Below are 22,627 nucleotides of genomic sequence, written 5' to 3' on the forward strand. Positions count from 1 at the left end.
TTCATGGAAATGGTATAAAAAAGTTGCAAAAGTTTTAACCAAAATATAGAATGTGTATATCAAAGGAAACTGCTGAGATGATGTGTACTGAAACACAGGCTGGCAAAACAGCAATTACAATCGAAGCAGGCTTAGTATCACAGCCTTACAGATGAAAGTGAAATGCTTTACACACAAGGGGAAAGCTGCTGGCTAAATTTCAGGAAAGAAGAGCTAATTGGGTATAACATGCTTAGATCTCTAGCATGTTATTGGAATAACACTATGAAAAAGTTATCTAAATGTTGTGTGAAACATAAGGAATTCAATTTATCTTTTTACAGAAAGTAAAATATTTTAATGATTTCTGCGCTTCTGCATTTTAATGTAAAAGTGAAACAGGAACAAAATTAAGCACAGACCAATTTGGTTAAATATGCAGGTGCTGAATTATTTACTGGTTTTAAATTTGGTGCATTAAACTATATCTGTAACCTTCTCTTAGTCCTTAAAAGCATGTTTCTTTTGAAATAACAGCTGTAGGTCAAGAGTCTGTCTTGGTTTGGTCTCGCGTGACTATTCTACTGTAGGATTTGTGTGATCCTACATACTACATCAGAGAATGACAATATCCCATGTTTGGTGGGGCCCACAGAGATCATCAAGTCCAACCTCTGGCTCCACACAGGACCACCCAGAAAGAAACCCTATGTCTGACAGCTTTGTCTGAACACTTAATGAACTCCAGCAGCCTAGGGCCGTGACCATTGCAGTGGTGAGTCTGTTGTAGAGCTTGACCACCCTTTTATGAAGAACCTGTTCCTAACACCCAACCTGCCCCTCCCCTGACACAGCTCCATGCTGTTCCCTCAGGCCCTGTTGCTGTCGAAGGGAACAGAGCTTAGCACTGTCCCTCCACTCCCCTTGTGAAGTGATCATTTCAACCTAACTTAGTTCTTATTCATTTCCTTTTGGTGGCTGTGACTGTAGATAATTTCCTTAAGGCAATACACTAATGTCAACATTTCAGAGATTTCTTGGAAGGTAAAGAAGCCTTGGTGTTAATGAGACATTCTGTTATATTGGCATGTAGGAGAGGTGTCTCTTTTAAAACATTTCTGCAGGTCTTCTTTGTGTAAACCTAGTCAACACACTGTTAAGCTCCAAGTCTTAAGACTGACTTTGTCCTTTTTTTTTTTTCCTCTTGTGAGGGATAACTCGACCCTTTTGAGTTACTGGTTGTCAGCTCTGTGCTCAACCTGGATTATGTTACTGTCATGACCCAACTGGGTCATGACTGTTGAGGTTTCAGAATTACCTCAGGCTAAATTAAGGTGAAATGACACCAAAAGTTAGGTTAAATGTTTATTTGTATCTGACTATGATACCTAACACAAAACATGGAGTATATACGTATTCAGATATACTGCATTGGTGATAAGCTATGATGTGCCTTGTACTGCATTCTGATATAACTTGAAAAGAGAGAGAGAGAAAAAAAATAAGAGAGGGAGAGAAGGAGAGGAAAATTGGGATTGGACATACATGGAAGGAAAATCCAGATTACCACCCTTGCTTCCAGTGTGGTCTCTGGTCTAGTGATACCCAGGTGGCAGGTACACACCTGACCATTGAGTTATAGTCCTTTTTATTTGTCACAGGAGGGGGTGTTTCACATACATATCTGTAGTTTACATATGAGGTGCGACCTCAACTCCAGTTGAGGTCAGGGTCATCAAGACTATATTTCATATCACGTAGGTCACATTAGCACCTCTTGCAGCAGGGAACCTTGCCCACATTTGCATGGGAGAGTAGAGCCATCCATCCTCCAATGCACTCTGCACCCTCCCTGTTGCGGCTGCAAAATAAATGCACCATTTCCCTTTCTTCTTCACCTCTAAGCGATCTTTCAGTGACTGAGACACTCAAACAGTTTTAGAGATTTTCCAGGGGACTTTACGGGAACTGTCTTAGAATTGTTCTCCAGCATGTCGTGCAGAACAGAAGGCAGAGAGGACCTTGCTCGTTGATTCCTTAACATATCCTTGCTTTTTATGAAGGTAGTTGCTACTTTAATGCAGGTCTGTTCCTGTATACGATTTCTCTTTAAATTTATTGCATTTCATTTTCTCTTATTGCCATAGTTGGAAGTCAGTTGTGTCCTGCTACTGCTGTGTGTAGAACTGTTCACTCTCACTAACGAATACTTCACATTAATAAATGTTTGCTTTAATCCATTGTGTAATAACAAATTGTCAGTGGAATACATTCCTTTTGGAAGAAAAGGAATTAATTTTCTACAAGATTAAAGCAAATCCAAGGTAGGATTGAAACACAGATACTTGACCTTGGTTGAGGGAACATATCATCAGGGATTAATGGGTAAAAGGTTTCGTCAGTGACGAATGAGAACAAGATTCATACTCAAACATTGTGGACCGAATAGTATTAATGCTGACTTTCAAAATGTTTATCCTTACGAGCTGTCTTTAAAGTTGTTTGATAAATCTTAAGTTGCGCAAGCATAATTAGATTTTTTTCCCCTCCAGTTGGTGTTATCCGCTGTCCAATTTGTGGTCAGGAATGTGCAGAGAGACACATCATAGATAACTTTTTTGTGAAGGATACCACAGAGGTTCCTAGTAGCACAGTAGAAAAATCAAATCAGGTAAGTGCATTAACATGTAATCAAGTTAACACGTTGGATGTGTGTGCATGTCCTTGGCATCTTGCTGCATGGCCTTTTTTGCTATTCATATACAGAAAAAGACTTGAAGTACTTAGTCATCACATGAAGTAGATACTCCAGGAAATCAATTGAAATGTATGAAAGTTCACGTGAAGAAGAAGGTTTAAGCTATTTTTAATTATCAGTATAAAATTGCATTGTGATAATAAAAACTGAGTGTAATAAATAGGTATTAGAATGGAAATTTCTAGACTTTGGACAGGACACTTTCAGCACTCTTTGTTGCAGAAACCTAAATGACACCACATCATGAGATCCCAATATGAAATGCAATCCTCTGCTTCAATCAACTTTATTTTTTGTATCACTGACAAAACACAGCACTAAATAATGTGTCTTCACTGTTAACTAATGAGAGAGGACAAGTATCTTTTCAAGATGTTGTTAAACTCCAGGAACTTCTTGGAAATGATTCAGCTATTTTATGTTGCTGCATTCTTGGTAATAACAAAAAAAAAAAAAAAAAAAAAAAAGATTACTGTTTCAATAGAATGTCTATTTGAAGCTAATCCAATGTCACTTGGATTGTGGCCTTAAAGAACTTCTTGGAAATTGCCTCTTTCATCTTCTTGTTCTAGGGAAATGTATTACTGGCTTTCGATCTATTTGTTTTGAGGATGTCTTCTTAGAGGTCCTTTATTGTGTAGTCAGCTTGTTTGAGAGCGTAGCTGAAATTTGTGCTTACCTTTGTGAATAGGTATGTCTGTCAAGAGCTGATGGAAGTACCCAGTCGGGTTTGTAATGCTAACTCATTGGCTACATATTGTTTTGTCTGTGTCTCCAAGAAAGAGGACTTAAACTTGTGTCTCCAAAAGCCATTTAACTGTCTTCAGTGTATAAGGCACTCTGCTGCTCTGATTCTTAGAAATCTTATAACCTATGTGAAATTGGAATTTACTTGGAAGTCTCAGGAATTACAAGCAGTATGTCAGCGTTCTGTTAACACAGGATTGTTTGAAGGTGTTTTTTTTGCATTTTTTTGTATGTTTGTTTTTTCCTTTGGTTTCCTTTGAAAATAGTTCTTGTTGCTTCAGTTAGGAAGAAAAGCAAGATAACAAATTGCTTTGCTTGGCAGAAGCAGACCTGAAATTTTCCAGTTTTCCTTTTTTTTTTTTTTTTTCTTTTTATTTGGGGCCTGCATCATAACCTCTGGGTAAGTTATATAATGTGTCCTGTGACATACTGCTTTGTGGAGTTATGATAGAAATAGAATTATTTCTGCTGGTTTGGGGGCAAAGCAGTGTTTTTGTTTTCCTCTTTCTTCCTCTAGATTTTTCTTAAGTTTTAAGGGTGGGGTGAGGAATTGAGACCTTTGTGCCTTGGATAAGGAATGGAAAATTCAAGGTAACCATGCAAAACTGGGAATACTTCTCTGAGATACAGGGTATCAACAGCTGGAGTAACCACCAAACTCAGTGCTGTCTGAGTGAAGTCAGGAACTTATATGATGCCGAAGTAGATACTGTGTATTCTTCCAAAGAAGAGCTAGTATGTTACATACCTTAACAAAGATGTAGCCATGGTGAAAACATCTTTGAAAGTTGCTGGTTTAGCACAGTGGGTAGTAGGCGGTCATGATAATAGTTGTGATACGCTTAGTAGAAAGGTGGCTGTTGATGGGATGTTGTGGAAAGTATATGTTCCTTAGGGTTCATGATTTAAGATGTCAGGATGTGATTCATGTTTATAAGTACAGATGGGTATGTCCCAAAAGGCAGGTGTTGTCCTTACTGCTTTTGTATGTGCCAAGAAATGGTTGTATCACGTTTGGCACCAGTGTTTTTTAAATCCAATAGGAAGTTACTATTGTATCAAATTTGAACTGGAGTAATTTATATTCAGAATATTAGTTGAACGAATATTTCTCTGGAATACTACTTAGTTATTTTCCTTTAAAACTCAAAATTTTGCTTATTTAATCTCTTTGATACATAAGCTAATTGGAAGAGTAGGTTGTACAGAGTAGCAGCTGAGAAGACAGCTCTGTTACCTCAGCTTGTGCATACAAATCTGTCTTTAAATAAACAAGCTTTTAAAACAGAAAATATAGTAACCTGTCTGCAACATGCTGAGTAATTTCAGCTTACATTAAAATTGAATGAAAGCTGAGTGAACGCTTCCCAGGGTTATAAATGCTAAAACTAGTAACTGAATTAGACATAATTGGAAGGGAAAGTCGGTTAAAAATAAATCTATCTAACCAGAATAAAGACTTACAAGTCAACTAGGGGGAGTTTCCTTTGAAATTACTGAAGGAGTGCTTGTATGAGTCAAAATAAATGTGATATAAGTTTAGATTTCATAAGAATATAGTTTGTATTTCCAGTAATTATGCTTCTATGTACTTTAGGTATAAAGTTTCTTCTAATAACTCAGAGCTCCGGCAAAATCTTATCTTGATCTGAAAATGTATTTTTCAAATAAGAACTGGATGGAAGCAAATCTAGTTTTTACCAACAGTGCAGAACTGTTTTGACAGCATGAGTTATAATATCAGTGAAGAACTTTATAAATCTGTCTGTCTTCTACTCGGTGGATCTGAAGAGTATGAAGTTGCAATGTATATATTTTTGGACAACAAAGTGAAATGAGTTTTAGCTCCTTTCATACCACCTGACTGTTGGTTATTGAATCACAGTCTCCTTTCTAACAATAACAGGTCAAAACAGACAGAAAAAACTTAAAGCACAATGCACAAAGGAAATAGACAAAGATCTTGGAATCTAGGAAGAATGATTACTTCCTGAAGTCTTTTGAACTCATTTGAATGGCCTGACATATTCTCAGGCTTACCTGCCTGAGTTTGCTAAAGGTGACCTGGAAAGTGCACAAATGTATTTGTTAATTTTTTAATACTAATTGGGTTTCTGCCTTTTCTGTTTTGTTTTGCTTCTTTGATTTAGTAATAATAATTAAAAGGTCTGAAAGTTTGGTGTGGCGTTTTTTGGGGTTTTTTATGTTTTTTTTTTTTCCCCTACTTGTCTTGTTTTCACTTATTTTATTTTTCTGGCTTAAAAAAAAACTTCAATTTCTCATTCTGTATAACTTCAAAACCACTTCTAGGCAATCTGGGAGCATCGCATGATAATACTGCTCTGGCAACAAGTTCTTTAAAAGCTTCTTGGCCTGCAGAAGTTCTCTGCGCAGTCAGCAGTGCTCATGTAACTGATCACTGGGCAACAGTGATGCAATCAGTCTGGTTTTACACCAGCCTTGCAAAGGATTGCGTTGTTACTCTTAGGGAGAAGACAACTGGGAAAGGAGGCAGAGAATTTTCTTCATGGGATTTGCAGCCAGACAGAAAACGTAACATTAAATTAATGCCTCAGTGATGCTTACTTACTTGTTTTAAATTCATTTCTTAAGGATACAATGTGGCTTCATGATTTCCCCCCTCACCCCCTCAAAATGTCACTGAAATTAAAACTTAAGGGCAAGTAAAATTTTTAACTTCCTAGTTATAATTGACTTTCTTTAATTGTTTTCATTTCCTTGAATATTTTTAATGCCATTTATATCTTTCCCTAGTCTAGATAGCAGTATCATCATAGTATCATAGTATCATACGGGTTGGAAGGGACCTTAGAGATCATCGAGTCCCCCGGGATTCGAGCCTCTGTGTAGCAGAGCGGCACTTCTACCACTTGCGCCACAGGGGGGATTCGAATCCAGGGCCTCCAGTGTTGCAATGCGGCATTCCTACCACTTGCGTCACCGGGGCACATGGTGTATATATATATAGCAGTAGAATTTTTGTTGTTGAAGAGATGATGGGAAAAAAAAAAATTAGCAGAACATATATATTTTTTTTAAGAAGTTTTTTTTTTTTAAGTAAGACTTTCAGGCCTCCTTTTTGCAAAGAAACAGAAAAAGGGGCACGAGCCCAGTTTTTGTTTTCCTTTTCAGGTCACCTTTACGAACATGAACTGCCTCACACTCCAAGTGACAACAAGAGGGGTCTATCACCCTTGTGTTGTAACTTTATTTCTCAGAAGATATTTGCATTGAGAAGCAACATGATCCAGAAGAGTAAACACAGTGCTGGGAATCTGGGACCTGTATGTTCAAATTCCAGTTCTGTCAGTAACTTGCTTTGTGGCCTAAGGCAAGTCACTTCATGTGTGCCCCGGTGGCTCAGTGGTAGCAATATGCCGCGTTGCAACACCGGAGGCCCTGGATTCGAATCCCCCCTGTGGCACAAGTGGTAGAAGTGCCGCTCTGCTACACAGAGGCTCGAATCCCGGGGGGTTGGACTCGATGATCTCTAAGGTCCCTTCCAACCCGCACGAGACTATGATACTATGATGATGATATCATTCCTCATTTTCTGGAAGGGCAAACTGGGCCATAGTTGTATGTATCTACTTAGTATAAAAATTGTTGCTTCTGCTTTAATCTCTGATCATCTTGTGTGGGTGCAGCAGCTGGATTTTTAAAAAATGAAACTAAAAGGAAAACCAAGGTCTAAAATTTTGTTTCTTGTATCCTGTTATCATAATTCTATCGGTGGGATCTCTATGATAGAGTAATCATTGAGCAGCTTCAATCTTTTGTTTGGAGAAGTGCTACATATTGTTAGAAATGGATGATAGTTGCCTAAAACCTTCAAGATATGGCTGGAGAGGGGTACATGAAGGAAGGAGTTATGTGACTGTAAAGGAGGTCTTAAAAATGAAAAAAAAAATATGAGCATATAAAATGTTGTTGTCCATCATTTTTAGTTTTCAACCTGTTGCTCAAATTGTTGGTTGACAGGAAATCTTTCTTGTGGATATACTGATTTTATGCAAGGACATTTTGATTGCTGTCAGGTGTGTTTTCCTAAATTACCTTTTTTTTTTCTAGATGTCTTGGGTATAGTCCAGAGGCCACAGTTTGAAAAATATTATACATTCCCTGAAAATCTCTTGAAGATTAGCTTTACTGATAAGCTTCACTGTAATCTGTCTCAAAGTAGTGATGCAGAGATTCTTGAGAGGAACCCTGCTATTTTTCACTTTGTGCATTTCCTTTAACTTTGTTGAGATGAACAGAAAGTAAAAGTAAAGCTTCTGTCTTCTAAAATCAGAGCAGTGCTGATCGTGTTCTGTCTTTACAATATGCTCTTGTGAAATATTTACTCTATAGTAAACATTACACAACTTCTAAGTGTGCAGTGTGAGGTGGAAAGTGATGGTTTGACTTTTATTATGTCAGGTAAATGTTCTGGAATATCACTGACAAAACGACCATTTTCTTTGACAAGTCACATTCAGTTTCTTTTAGATAGTTATTTATAGTGTTCCTGTACCTCAGGCAGTTTTCCATTCTCATTTGACTGTTCTAGGGAAAGTATAAAAATGCATTGATGATATATGAACAGTAGCTTGTGTGTATATGCCATATTTATTTTTATAGCTACCATTTTTTATTCTCTTCATGTTAGGTCTGCACAAGTTGTGAAGACAATGCAGAAGCTCATGGGTTTTGTGTGGAATGTGTAGAATGGTTGTGCAAGACCTGCATCAGAGCTCACCAGAGGGTTAAGTTCACAAAGGATCACACTGTAAGACAGAAAGAAGAAGTATCTCCAGGTAACATACTTGATTTATAATTTTGCAGAGGATGTGTGCTAATCACAGAGGATGCATCAGAAAACCAAATTAAATCATCACATTTCTTTTTAAAACGATGCATTTCAAAAATACTGTCCCTTAAACTTAATAAATGTAAAAGGGCAGATTCAGTATGGCGTAACCCCTTAGTGCATATGAATTCTAACTAAATGAATGTTACCTTCTGATTGGTACGGGAAGTTTTGGTAGCTTCCTGCCTCCCACTCACTTATTTCAGTTCCATTCTGAAGGCTGCAACCATTTGAATTAATTCTGATGTTTCTCTGGGAGCACTCTAGACTCTTAAAGTGAATCTCTAAAATGACCCAGCTAACAAAAGAGAAGACTGTTGGGGTTTTGTTCGTTTGGTTTTGTTTTGTTTTGAGAATTAGATTCATTAGAATGTAGCTACTGGAAAGAGAAATTTTTGTCATGGCTGCAACTATGATACTCAATTTCTTCTACAAGATACAATGCATAGTGGTGAGAAAACCTACAGATTAGCATATAATTACAATTTTTATGTTGAAATGTTTTAAACAGTATACATACCAATATGAATATAAAACTAATACAAATAAAAAATGTTTCATCTGGAATGATTGCACATCTTTGCCTTGACTTTACAGATTAACCACAGAAAATGCTTCTTTATGTATTTGGCTCCTCTGGCTTTTCTAGAGATCTACTAAATAGTTATGTTAACTTACTGTGATATCACAGCAAAGTAAGCACTGGATCAATTAAATTCTTTCGGCACTGATAAGGATGTGTTTTGTTAGCAGTGGAACATGCCATAATTCTTACTTTAGCTGAGTATATTTTAAGTTTGAAATGTCTTGCTTTAGAAATTAAAGAAAAATGTGTTATGAATTTAGGAGTTTTTCCTCAGTAGGATCTGGGAAACTTGAGGTTGGAAGGAACCTCGGGAGATGATCTAGTCCAACCTCCTGCCTAGAGCAATTCTGCTGTGAGATCATATCAGGTTGTTCAGGGCTTTATCTATCTGGGCCTTGAAAACTAGCAAGGATTGTTACAGTGTACAGTACAGCCTATCAGAAATTTTGAGTGTTCTCAGTGTGAATGCCTGACTCTTCTTGTGGTGAAAAAGGTTGTACTTTTATTTACTGAGAACCTTCTTGGCTTCAGTTTATGCTCATTTAGTCTTGTCTTCAAGCAATGCAAAGACACTTATGAATGTGATAGGATGCTGACAGATGTTCTGCTAAGACTAAGTTCTAGTAAGTCAAAGAATCAGAGAATGGCCCTGGTTGGAAGGGACGTCAAGGACCATGAATCTACAACCCCTCCACCACTATCAAGGCCACATTTAATACTCAATTGGGCTGTCCAGGTCCCCATCCAACCTGGCCTTGAACACCTCCAGGGATGGGGCATCCACAACCTCTCTGGGCAGCCTGTGCTAGCACCTTACCACTCTCATAGTAAAGAACATCTATGTCATCTGAACATGGATGATCTTGTAATTATGGGTTTTATTATTGTGAATTATTTTCTGTTATAAATGCTTGTATTTATTTTTCAATCCTCAGTGTCAATTTCTGTGAATTTTGAATGTGACAGGATTTGTCATTCCTGTAATCTACTTCTCAAAGGGTAGTTTCCAGCATGGTATATTTTGGGTGCTGTATTTACATCCCACGTTCATATTTAGTTAATCAAAAGTGACTGCTGAATGTACGTGGAAAGGACAAGAGTAGTGCATGACTTATTCTGAACATAATTTGTTGAGAAAAATGTCATAGGAAGGCTGAATAGGAATATTCAGTCCTCCTCTGAGTCTTCTAGTCAGTTTCAAATAATTTTGGTGAAATTTAGATGAGAAAATTACGCTGCAAGTTTTATTAAAATAAGCAAATGAATGGGTACAGAAAAGTGACCTTCCTGGTCTGCAGTGAAGAAGGGGCTGCCTTGTGAAGTCAGTTATTACAAGCTTTGTGATCCTCATGAACTCAGTATACAGCCCAACTCATAAGAAAGGAGGTGTTTTTTTTTTCCCATTACATTGCATAAAAGAACAGATTTCATTTCTAACATGTGATGATGTTTCCTAGGCTCATTTGTATTTACTACAAGAGCTGAGACTTCCAGCCTGTTTAGAGTGGGCTTCTGAAGAAACAGTAGCAACTTCTGGTTAGCATATATATGAGGAGCATAGTAAGAAAGAACATGAGAATGCAAACCTCTTAACAATTTCAAGAGTTTGGACTGATATCTTCCTATAACCAACAGAGGCAGTTGGTGTGACCAGTCAGCGACCTGTGTTTTGCCCTTTCCACAAAAAGGAGCAGCTGAAGCTATACTGTGAAACATGTGACAGGCTGACATGCAGAGACTGTCAGTTACTGGAGCACAAAGAGCACAGGTATGAAAACAAAGTCAGTGTTTTATACAGCTTGCTTGCAGGAAGACAACTTGAAGTTAATTGTGGCTGTAGCAATCTACAATTCAGTTGGGTAAAAAATTAAATTTTCAGGTCAGAGAAGAAATAAAGATGGTATCTAAAGGAATGTGACTGGCAAATGTGTGATGATTTGGAGTTAAATCTAATTATTTCAGTTTTTACTCTGGTGATTTAACAAGACCTTTATTTACTGTCAGTTTATTTGGATGAAATTTGTTGCTGTGCAGTTTTTCAGAGACCTTAGAAAGCACAGAGGCTGTTATGTAATGGTATGCTTATGTGTAATTTTTCCATTTGTCCTTCAACAAGATGTTTATATAACCAAACATTACCCAAGAAATTTAGAAGGGAGCAAATGGGCAATTTTCTGTGAAGAGCTCTTCACAAAAGAAAAGTAAATCTGAAGTTTAACTATACTGTACTTTGAGAACACTGTTTAATAACATTCAAATTTTAGGTTTCTGTTCTTTGATCATTTCCTACTACCTATGGAAGATGAAAAGAGGAATAATACACAACTCCTAAGTGTGGGACAATGATTTTCTGTTAACACATAACAGTAATGGCCTGGGACAGATGTGCTCATAGGTTAAACATGAATACGTTCACTGTTCTTAATGTGAACTTGCTTGGCTGACCAGGCAGACATCAGTAGGTGGAGGAGTGTTGGCAGTTGTTGCTTCTTGGAATCAAGTAAAAGTTGATCTTGCTGAATTGCTGTCTTCCTCTTAAATTCTCCTTCCCTTAGGATTTATATCCTTTTCAGAACATCTCCTCTTTTTTTCTACAAATTGTTGTTGATTTCAGTTCCTTGATTTAGTGTTACTGACTTCTACCAACTCAGCAGTCTCTTCTTCTGCTTCTACATCCTTATCTTGCACAAAGTAATAGCTTATGTGCTCTTTCACTTAGAGTAATAGCTACAGCACAACATTAATTTTTCTTTCAGTAGAATTGTGACAAGGTCACACAGTATCCCTTCAGTTTTATGAAAAACGTAATTCTGAAAGCATAAAGTCAAAATTAAAAGGAATATGCTGTAAGTAAAATAGGTCAGTGTTTGCTGATGCATACCTCCATAATGACAGTTAAATTTTTGACCTGGGCAGCAGTCATGTAACAAAGCCTTTTGTAGGGCACTCTGCTTTTTATTGTATCTACACTCGGCATGCATAAAATACTTACTAGTTCTTTATTATAGGTACCAGTTTATAGAAGAAGCTTTTCAAAACCAGAAAGTAATCATTGAGACTCTAATCTCTAAACTGATGGAAAAAACTAAATATATAAAATGTACAGGGAAGCAGATCCAAAACAGGTATGTATTGGATTTTGAGGTTGAAACTGAAAGATTGCAACTTTAGTTTACTCTGTAATTTGTTGAAGTGTTTAGATTAGTAGATTTTGTACCTCAATCCTTGTATGTTTCCAGAAAGAAAAATTATATGATTTTCTTGACCTTCTAAAAGCTTCAGTTTTATATAGCGATGGGTGTCTTTTTAATGTGCTTACTTACGTTAAGTAACTCTCTGCTTAACCTGTGGGAACAATAACTTGGGTGCAATTAAACAAGTTATGCAATAAACTGTGCAGGAGGCGGTCTTATATTCATCATCAGCACACTTTTTTTTTTTAGTGTAGATCCCTCTTAGAAAGTGAGAGATAATGACTCATGTTTTCATAATGCTTGTGACACACATTTGAAGATTTATGTAATACTTTGGTGCTTTGAACTTTATTCACTCTGTACTGCAAACCTAGCAGAGGAATAAATCTGTAAAACTCTTGCAGCAGTAGTCCTTTGTAACTGCTTCTTCAGCATTTACAGGAAGATTCAACACAGTAGAAGATGCTGTGTGTAACTTAAAGTCTTCTGCTCTTTGCCTGTCTTTAAGATAGTAGAGATGGGAAAAAAGAGCAGAAACTCTTCTCCTCTATTGCAGCATCTTAGTGGTTATTATCCTATCTTAGCAGTGCTTTTCACAATTTAAAGAGTATGACCTGTTACCAATTTGAGCATTAATGCTGAAATAACTAAATATAATTAACTAAATAACTATAATAACTATAATTTTATCATAGAATGGCCTGTCTTGAAAAGTACAACAATTATCACCTAGTTTCAACCCCCCTGCTATGTGCAGGGTTGCCAATCACCAGACCAGGCTGTCCAGAGCCACATTCAGCCTGGCCTTGAATGCCTCCAGGGATGGGGCATCCACAGCCTCCTTGGGCAAGTTTGTATAAATACCTGGGACTGCCCTGGCCCAAGTGCAACACCTTGCACTTGGCCTTGTTGAACCTCATTGTGTTCTCATGGGCCCACTTCTCCAGTCTGTCCAGGTCCCTCTGGACAGCTTCCATTCCCTCCGGTGTATCAACTGCACCACTCAGCTTGGTGTCATCTGCAAACTTTCTGAGGGTGCACTCGATTCCATTGTCTATGTTATTGATAAAGATTTTACAGACTTAGGTCTTTAGAATTTGCCGCCTTTGAATTTATTATTTTATTGTAGTTCACTGCTACTTGCTCTTTCTGTTTCTACTAGTAATTTTCCTGACTAAAACTGTTTGATTGTTTATGTATTAATTGGTGCATACAATCAAAGAATATTGTAGTCTCAGCAGCACAGAAGTTGTTTAAAATTCTGTGTTTGAAAGGTGGGTTTGTGACCTGAAGAATATAATTTTCTATACTGTTTACTTGCAGAATTCTTGAGATGAATCAGAATCAAAAGCAGGTCGAACAGGATATTAAAGTTGCCATATTTACACTGATGGTAGAAATAAACAAAAAGGGAAAAGCTCTGCTGCATCAGTTGGAGGTAATTTCACTACTATCACAAGAAAAAAAAGCCAGCTTTCTTTTTTTTTTCTGGTGATGATTGAAATCAATTTCTAGCATTCGCTGTTTGTGCATGTCCTATTGCAGTTCCAAAGCAGTGAGAAGTCTCACACAAGCCATTTGAGTAAGCATATTCATTTACTTACTTATTTATCTGTGTTTCTTTATTTCTTTGTAAATCGTGTCTCTTTTATCTATATTTATATATATGTATATATAAATAATCAAGGCTGTATCTGAACCTGGTTTATTCCTACACGCTTTTGTAGGTCATTATTCTGTGCCCCATGCATGAAAAGTCTTACTCTATAAATTCTGCAATCTAGTAGCAAATCAAAGGAGATTGTTTAAAATTGATGCCTAGAAAATGATCATATCCAAGAGTGCTTAAAGAAGTGTGTGTGTGTATATATAGGCATATCCATATGAAAATGTGTCATAAGAAAAAATGAAGACCTACATGCAAAACCTTGATATCTTGAATAAATATTGTGACTTTTTTGACTGATAGCTGTAGTCAAGGTGTAGGGGAGTACTTTTTAGAAGTGTTAAGTGAAATCTCTTGATCATTGAGTCGCAAACATGAAAGTTAATGTGTTTCAGCTGTAAGTTGAATGCTTAGACTGTATCTAATTTTCTGCTTGCAGACTCTGGCAAAAGAGCATCGGATGAAACTTATGCAACAACAACTGGAAGTGGCAGGTCTCTCTAAACAGCTGGAACATGCTATGAATTTTTCCAAATGGGCAGTTTCCAGTGGAAGCAGCACAGCTCTACTCTATAGTAAACGTTTGGTAAGATGGGGAAGATAGATTTCTTCTTTTCCTTAAGTATTATAGTTAGGTTGTATGCATACACACATTTATCTGTAACACCAAGGGATTAGGCATTTTAATGATGTCACACTACTTGGTATATTTGTATATCAGTTTTTCTTGTTTTTCTCTCAAAAGCATAAATGTAGAGTATTTATTGCAGTTTAGCTTCACATATCACAATTATTTCCTGTTGTGCTACCATAGAATTGTTGTAGGTGTTCAGAAGTTTAGTTAACTCCTTTTCTCTGAAGTGAAAACCTTGAAGCCATGAAAGACTGTGCAAATTACTGTATGTCCTAAATTATTAATGAGGTTCTTATTAGTTTGTTTTACAGCTTCCGAGTTTAGATAAAGAAGGTATCTGTATACCTTAGAGCCTGATATCCAGCATTTAATATGAAAATAGTGTATTGCTAAGTTCTGTTAGAATTGTCTTTTGTAAAAGTCTTCAAAAATTGATTTGTTAAGTTGATAAAAATGAAGATGAGGCTTTTGCTTTTTTATACAAAGCACTATGGAAGTAAGTACTTCAGTGTTGTAAGGACACACATGTATGCATGATCTCACTGTTTTGAGATCACTGTGTTCACTGTGATGAACACAAATCCTGAAAAACAGCAACAACCAACCAATCAAACAGAAGAATACCCTTGAAATTAAAAACAAATTAAAAAGATGATTATCAGTCATTTATCTTGGGGTTTCTAAATTGTACTTTCCAGATGAAGGAAATCTGTAGTAATGTTGAGGAGAGATGATCATCTTTTTCCAATTTCCTATAATTGGAACATAAGTTTTCTTTTTGTCTTTATTGCCTCGTTGCCTAGTTGAGAATCTGTTGGGGTGTGTGTATGTGTTCATTTGTTTGCTTGATACCCACTAAAATGCTGCAGGCTGTTTTCTCAACCTATTTCAAGTGGTTAAATTCACTGGGCCTGTCTTATACAGCCTTAGCAAGTAACTTTTTTTAATTGAATGGAGAAAAAGGGCATCAGACTAAGTCATGTTATTTAAAATTGCCTAGTGTTGCCACGTAGACTTCTCCTATATGAATGAGAAAACATGTTGCAGGAGTCTTAATCATGTAAATGTTATAAATCCTAAGAAAAAGACCACCGTAGCCCATAAAGCCTCAGCAAATGAGAGAGAACTTTTGAAGGAATGGATGAAACTTAGGCTTTGAATTTTTGCTGAAGGTCAGAGTTATTTGTGGTCTGTATAGCTCTGTCCATGGACATCTGTAAGATGTATTCCTGAACAGTAACACATAGAGGAACATACAAGGCCTCTACTGGGGGTTATCCAACCACATGAGACTAGGTGGGAGGAATACCCAGCAGATTTAAATTCAGCATTATAGTTTGGAGGTAATACCTGTACTTCAAGGAAATAACACATTCAAACAGTTCAGTAAGGCATCAGTTTCCTTGCCAAGTCTTCTATCATAAACAAAACATTTTTACTACTGCCATTACTGACAGGAGATAACCTAATTCTGATTTAATTTGCAATATATGTGTTTGCACACAGAAGGAATGTATGCAATAAGCTATGAAAATTTTTTTCTGCAACTAATATTTGTGATCGGAGAAGTGTATTATAATTGATTCTGGCAGTGTACAGAACTACTAGGAGGTCTATATTCAAAATAATAGTGCACTTTAAATTTTCCATAATCATTTAAAAACAAACATACAAAAAACCATGTAAGTCTTGCTAAATGTTTTTCTGTCTGGTCTAAAATCAACCTGCCTAAATGAAACAAAAAAGTAGGAGCAAAGTGGAAACTCTTATAAAATTCATATGTAAAAGACAATTCATACGTAAAAGATAATTGTTGTCCTTTTTTAGGCAGATATGGGCAAACATACGTCTTGGACTTTTCTAGGAAATTATTATTTAAGAAAAATATTTGAAAGAAAAATGAAATTTTGACAAAAGAAGCATGGAACTTGATAAGCTTTTTCTGTATCTGCTGTATGTTACTCTGAATTAACATCTGTGTTAGATATTTCTAGGAAATACCTGTAAAAAGTATTTTCTTTCTAGTAGCTAGATAAACTCCTTGATTTATTCCAGCATTCTGCCTGTGTACCCTAATCACAGTCCAGTCCTTTGGAACCAAGAAGACTGAAGACTGTGAACATATCTGAGAATTTTCAAAGTAATATATGAAAGAAAGTATGATAAGCCTGTAATGGACAAAGCTCTCTGAAAAGACCTTATATCTACTACTAAGGAAAATTCTCTTTTGATGATGCTTGTTGTCAAGAGGATAGAATATATATATATTTTTTTCTTTAATGAACGGGTTAGCTTATATTAGAAAAAAAAGCAATGGTGACATGAATCCATTCTTTGCCTGCAAGTAAATTAAATGAAATAACTGAATTTGTGGAAAGATACGAATTTCTGGAGGGGAAAAGAATACTTGCTTATATGTAGTAATTGATTACTTTGGTTTTTTTAATCGTTCTTAATTTTTGTTTGGACAAACTTTTCTTTTACCTCAGTTTTCTGGAGGTTGAAGATTTTTTGTTTGTTTGTTTTCAGTAGCTCATATTAATGGCTTTAACTTGAGAGGAAAATCTCATGTTTTGTTCTTGTTCTAGATCACATATCGACTACGCTATCTTCTCCGAGCGAGGTGTGATGCTTCACCAGTGACTAACAATACCATCCAGTTTCACTGTGATCCTAGTTTCTGGGCTCAAAATATTTTCAATCTAGGTGTGGTAAAATTTTGTCAGTCCTTTGTTTTTATTTTAGTTTTTTAGAATAATGTACTTAACTGTGGAAGACACTGAAGATGTGTTGTGTGGAAAAAATGTTATATGTGAATACTTACGGTGAAACAATAATGAATGTCCCTTGCTTGAATGCGGCATGTGATGATGATGCTGAGAAATTCAGTAGGTTAACCTGACATGCCAGTAAGTTGTCAAGCAGGTATTTCTTTATTGCAGCACTGGGCACATAGGGGATAGCTTTGACCAATATGCACACCGTGGCTCATGTGCGGTTTACATTTATTGGTTGTGCTCATATGTACTCATATTCATCCCCAGAGTTTCATGCATATGCTAAATGTTTTATCAAAGTTGTTATCATTTTCTTAGAGCTGATTAACATAAGACCCTCCTCCTTAGAGCATTCACAGTCATCCTTGGAGTCCTTTCAGTGGTTGTCTGAGGATTGAGGGAGGCAGGCTGACAGTCTTCATCACTCCTAAACTTTTAACCCTAGTTATACTCAGTTAGGTCTTTACCTCCTCTCTAAGTCTGGTTTCTCTGGTATGACCTGATAGGGCCCATCTGTCTTCAATTTAACTTCATTTTCGTTCCTTATCTTCAGGGTAGTACGTATGGTCTTTCCAAATACTGATGCTTGTGATATTCAAGGCCCTCACTCCATCAACGATGAAAGTAGCAACCTGCACTTTGCTGGACAATGCACATGCTAGGTTCTGAAGCCAGAAACACAATATATAAACTCACTTTATAACCTAAGCAAGAGTTCCTGAAGTCAGTCTCATCCTGCATCTAGCAGCACATTCTTTTAATTTAATCCAGTCTTCCTAAACTGAAAGCCTTAGCAGCACCATAACATGTTCAAAAGCTCACATTTATTTCCTTGTCATTCTAAGCAATAAGCCTTTGAGAAGGGGTGAATGCAATAGAAAAATAGAACAGGGAAGAGAACAATACTTTTGGCAAGTTGTCTATTTTTAAGATATTCTTTCCTGAAGTTACGGCTGGACTTCAGAAGAAAGCATGTTTTTATCAGAACTGCGATGTAAAAGTTTACTGTCTGTACTCTAATACCTTCTGGGAAGTTTTTGCTCTAATCTCCACATTAGTATTTGTATTTTTGTTTTATAACCATAAACTGATATGGTTTTATAACTCTATTGAACCCCAGAACCTGGAAGCTTTGAAGGTAGTCCATATATGTGAGTACCTGAAAGCCTTTGTGTTTAATAGAAATAAGCATCCTAGGAAATCATCAGATTGGGAATAGAAATTGAAGCTCAAAGATCTCCCTAGGATGTTCATGGTTATATAGTCTAGTTGATCCATCCAAAACTGATCCTTTGCTAGTATCTCCTTCTTTTTCCATTATAAAATAGAACCGTGTTTCTGCAGGGAAACAATATGAAGTGAGTCCTTTGTCTCGTGTTTACCCATCTTTGCATTATAGTAATTAACGATGGCCTCGTGGTATCAAAAATCTAACACTGTAAAAATAGTATTTCTGCTAACTGCACTTTATCAATATTCATTTAATTTTTGTTTTTTAAACCAGGTTCTCTGGTAATTGAAGATAAAGAAACCCCACCACACATGCCCAAGAACCCTGTGGCGGAAACAAATTTGCAGCCACCAGGCAGCTCACCTTCAAATCAGCTGTCTAAGTTCCCAATGCAAATAAACTTGGCTCAGCTCCGGCTCCAGCACATGCAGCAACAAGTCATGGCTCAGAGACAGCAAGCTCAACGCAGAGCAGGTCCAGTAGGTCTAGCAAATCCAAGAATGCCAGGAACTCTGCAGCAGCCTCCTGCTTCTCATCAGGTAAGCTATGACAATTTCAAAGAAGATTTTTCTTTCCCATATGTGGTGGTTTCACCTTGATGGACATTTGAACTCCACCACAACCACTCTCTCACTCCCTCTACTCAAAAGAAGGGGGGAAACTGCATGAAAATGCTTTTGAAGGCATTGAGGTCCATCAGTGCTGGTCACTTTTAAGTACCACCTCTTAAGAGCACAGGAACAGGCAATTCCAAAATGCTGGAGGTTGTGCAGAGGGCGCCTTTCACTGATGAGGGAGAAAGTGAAGGAAGTGAAGAAAAAGAAAAAAAAGATGTTTAAATGCAGAATTTCAGATTTTCATCTTTAGCTAGTGGTTATATAGAAGGGTTAGAGACATTTTCTTTACTGAAAATTGAATGGACATTCAATACTTGACTGGCAGAGTGTGTGGTAATACTCATCCTGCTATTGTTGAGAAAAATATATTATATGCAATGTGACAATATATAAAGCTGAGCTATATATATTGCATTTTTTTTCAAGTGCTTATTAAATTACTCTGTCATTTATTTTTTTTTTTGCATGAAACTGTGACTGTCCCATATAACTTCAGAGTTGAAATACTCTCACTAGCTGTTGCAATGCATCTGCACTTGTTATATCAGACTAATTCAAAACTATATGCTAGGTTTTGTTTTTAAAATTAATTTTCAGATAAACTAGGTGATACTCTTTGTTTGCATTAAATATGAGTTAAGTGGAACATTGAATCTGTATCATCTAACTTACAGAACTGTTTTTTTCTTCATGTAGGCACCTCCACGTTTGATTCATTTTCAGAATCATAGCCCCAAGTCCAATGGTGCTGCTCCTCCTGCACAACAGATGAGATTTCCCCAAAATCAGAACATACCAAGGCAAGCAATAAAACTCAACCCCTTGCAGATGGCATTCTTGGCACAGCAAGCTATAAAACAGGTAGAGTTTCTTTCCCATTTCACTTACTGTGTAAAAATAAAACATCAAATGTGCTTTGTATCATCTTTTGTATTATGTTTCAAGAGCACTTTTCAATTGGAACAGAGAATGCTTTCTTCTCTCTGACAAGATATCCAGTTTTCTTAATGAGAACTGTCAGGTTTCTTTCATTCTGACAGTTCTAAGCAGCTGAACTGTTACGGAAGTGAGCCATTGTGTGTGATACGTAGGTGTTTCATTATGTTGTTTGCTATTACTGTGCTTTCTGGCCACTTACGTAAAACTTAACATGAACTTAGTCTACACACCACAATGAATAAACAGAATGGCAAATCCCCCTGTTCATCTTAATGTTAGTGACTTTACTAGAAATCAGGTAAAGGCTTGACTGAAAGTTGTAGCTGCCATCATCTCCAGAGTATGCCAAATCTTACTGATAAAGAAAAAAAAAAAAGCCTGCAGTCAAAAGTTGTCTGCTGAGTATATATTGTTGATGCCCACCTGATCAGCAGTTGAACTGGGGCAGGAGCAAATACTTCAGAAGCTTTCTGTCTGTCTGGGAAGCCAAGTCCTTATTGAAAAGCACATTAACATGTGTTGTTAGGCATTTTAAAGGAAAGAGGGAATCACATCTCCAGAGACAAGCAGAATCAAATAAATCTGGTCCGTGACCTGAAAAGTGGAGTAATACCACGTATGTCTGCAATGCTTATGAAGTCAGAGAACTGATTTCAACTGAATTGAAGAAGGCTGCACAGTATCACAGGGAATCTATAACAAGAACTGTATCAGTTCCATTTGAGCATTTCAAAAGAAGATTGACTTGTCTGCAAGCCTTTCTTTCAAGTATTTTCATTATCTAGTAGTGTCTTTCTCAAAGCAGAAACCAGTGAACAGAATGACTGACAAAAGGAATCAAGCAGAATCAAGTTTTGCCTAGAGTTGCCATGAAATTCCAATTCACTTCTTGAAAACCGCGTATGTCTGAATGAGAATTAAATTTAATTTGACTTGACTGTACACTTTAAATCATGGTGTTAAATGTATAGGTAGGTGGAAATCTATTCAGCATTTCAAATTCTTAATCACCTTAAGTTGTTAAGGGAAGCATTAAATTATTGATTGCATCCAAGTACAATGTAGCTATTTACTTAGTAAAAGTACTGGAGTAGCTATATATTCATCATATTATCTGTAATGCTTTAATTTCACTAAAACTGTTACATTTCTCCTACAGCGCTGTCAGTGCAGCATGAAATATTAATAGATACTCAACATTGAGATGCATCTTTGAATTTAAGAATTCACATTCACTTATTCTTTTCATAGTTTTTAACTACTTGTCATCTTTCCTCATCTCGTAATATTGGTTGTTGAAATCAGATAACTTCAGAGTAAATTGGGATTTTATATTTGAATTCAACCTACTGTACTAGATTGCTTGTTTAGCTGATGACTTAGAGCAACAATGTGTAGTGTGTATATTTTGTAGAGGGAAAAATACTGAATTGTGGATCACTGTCTTGTCTTTTTAGTGGCAGGTCGGTAATGGACAAAGTTCAACTGCCATTTCAACAGCAAGCAGCATAACTTCTACTCCATCCAGCCCCACAGTCACTAGTGCTGCAGGATGTGATGGGAAGACATACGGTCCTCCTGTGATAGATTTGAGTTCTCCAGTGGGTAGTTCCTACAATCTACCATCTCTTCCTGATGTGAGTGTACCATCCATACCAGTCTGTCACAGATTCTATTTTGAAGCATGCTTTAATGGTTTTGAAAAGTATAAATCCTTTTTGTTTTGAAATTCTTCTGCTGGTTTATCAAAATGAGATAATTTCAGAAAGTGATGTGGGATTTCCTACATATTTTTGGCAGTATTCAGGCCTGTTCTGGGAAACAGCTATTAAGAGTGCAAAGAAAAATAACATTCCATGTTGTAACAGTAATAGGGCTTGTTTATGTGCTTGCTTCATATTACATTCTTTACTGCTATCCACTGGTCAATGAACTCATTATAACTCATTGAAAGTGCTATCTTAGGTGGTTGTTGTTGATGTAGTGGAGTCAAATTTTCCTTATAGTTCTTCTTTTTGATACTTCTTTCCTTCATACTTGCTCTAACATGCATGTGAGCAGGTGTTGGAGGAGTATCTTAAGTTCTTTGTTTTTCTTCTGATTGGTCCTTATTTGTCAGAGATTCTCATTAAAGATGGTGAACTTTATTTCCTTCTTTCAAGTAACTGCTGAGCCTATATTTGTAGTCTGAGCTTATAGAGAACTAAAATGTCACAATTTTCTAGCCATAACTTGCTGTTACTCCATTTCTCCCTCCTGTCTCTTAATCTCCACAATATGTTCTTCGATAAAAATCTAAGAGTCTTATTTTTAAAGAGTACATTGATATCACAGTATCTGTGAGAGTAAAAAGATAAAGTGCACAACATGATCATAAAACTACAGAATCTGTGAGACATTACAGCACACTGCTTTTTTGCATGCCATTGTTATGAACTCTTCTGCTTGTATGTGATTAAGTTTATGCTATGAAGATGTGTTGCTGAAATCACTGCATGTATGCTGACCTAGCAGAGACTTCTGCATCCAACGCTGAGAAGTCTAGCATTTAAATAGAAATTTCAGCATTCAATGGAGTTGCTGCCTGTAGATTTGAGATGTGTCTGGATAGTTAAGAAAGCTGATA

At 36.6% G+C, this 22,627-nt stretch overlaps 1 protein-coding gene across 2 annotated transcripts in view; it reads left to right on the top strand.

Moving 5' to 3' along the window:
* The window catches only part of TRIM24 (tripartite motif containing 24), a 54,745-nt gene that overhangs the window by 20,515 nt on the left and 11,603 nt on the right, over window positions 1–22,627 (top strand). For both annotated transcript variants that reach the window (XR_004307898.1, XM_015867130.1), the window contains exons 2-11: window positions 2,532–2,650; window positions 8,157–8,304; window positions 10,579–10,711; window positions 11,952–12,068; window positions 13,461–13,575; window positions 14,243–14,389; window positions 17,026–17,143; window positions 18,719–18,984; window positions 19,759–19,923; window positions 21,459–21,638. Coding sequence is in view for 1 of the 2 variants with exons in the window: in XM_015867130.1 (XP_015722616.1) it covers window positions 2,532–2,650; window positions 8,157–8,304; window positions 10,579–10,711; window positions 11,952–12,068; window positions 13,461–13,575; window positions 14,243–14,389; window positions 17,026–17,143; window positions 18,719–18,984; window positions 19,759–19,923; window positions 21,459–21,638 (1,508 nt within the window). In the remaining variant the exon portion in view is untranslated. The remainder of the gene's footprint in view (window positions 1–2,531; window positions 2,651–8,156; window positions 8,305–10,578; window positions 10,712–11,951; window positions 12,069–13,460; window positions 13,576–14,242; window positions 14,390–17,025; window positions 17,144–18,718; window positions 18,985–19,758; window positions 19,924–21,458; window positions 21,639–22,627) is intronic.

The sequence above is a fragment of the Coturnix japonica genome, chromosome 1 (genome assembly GCF_001577835.2).
Source record: "Coturnix japonica isolate 7356 chromosome 1, Coturnix japonica 2.1, whole genome shotgun sequence".
In the NCBI taxonomy this organism is placed as follows: domain Eukaryota; kingdom Metazoa; phylum Chordata; class Aves; order Galliformes; family Phasianidae; genus Coturnix; species Coturnix japonica.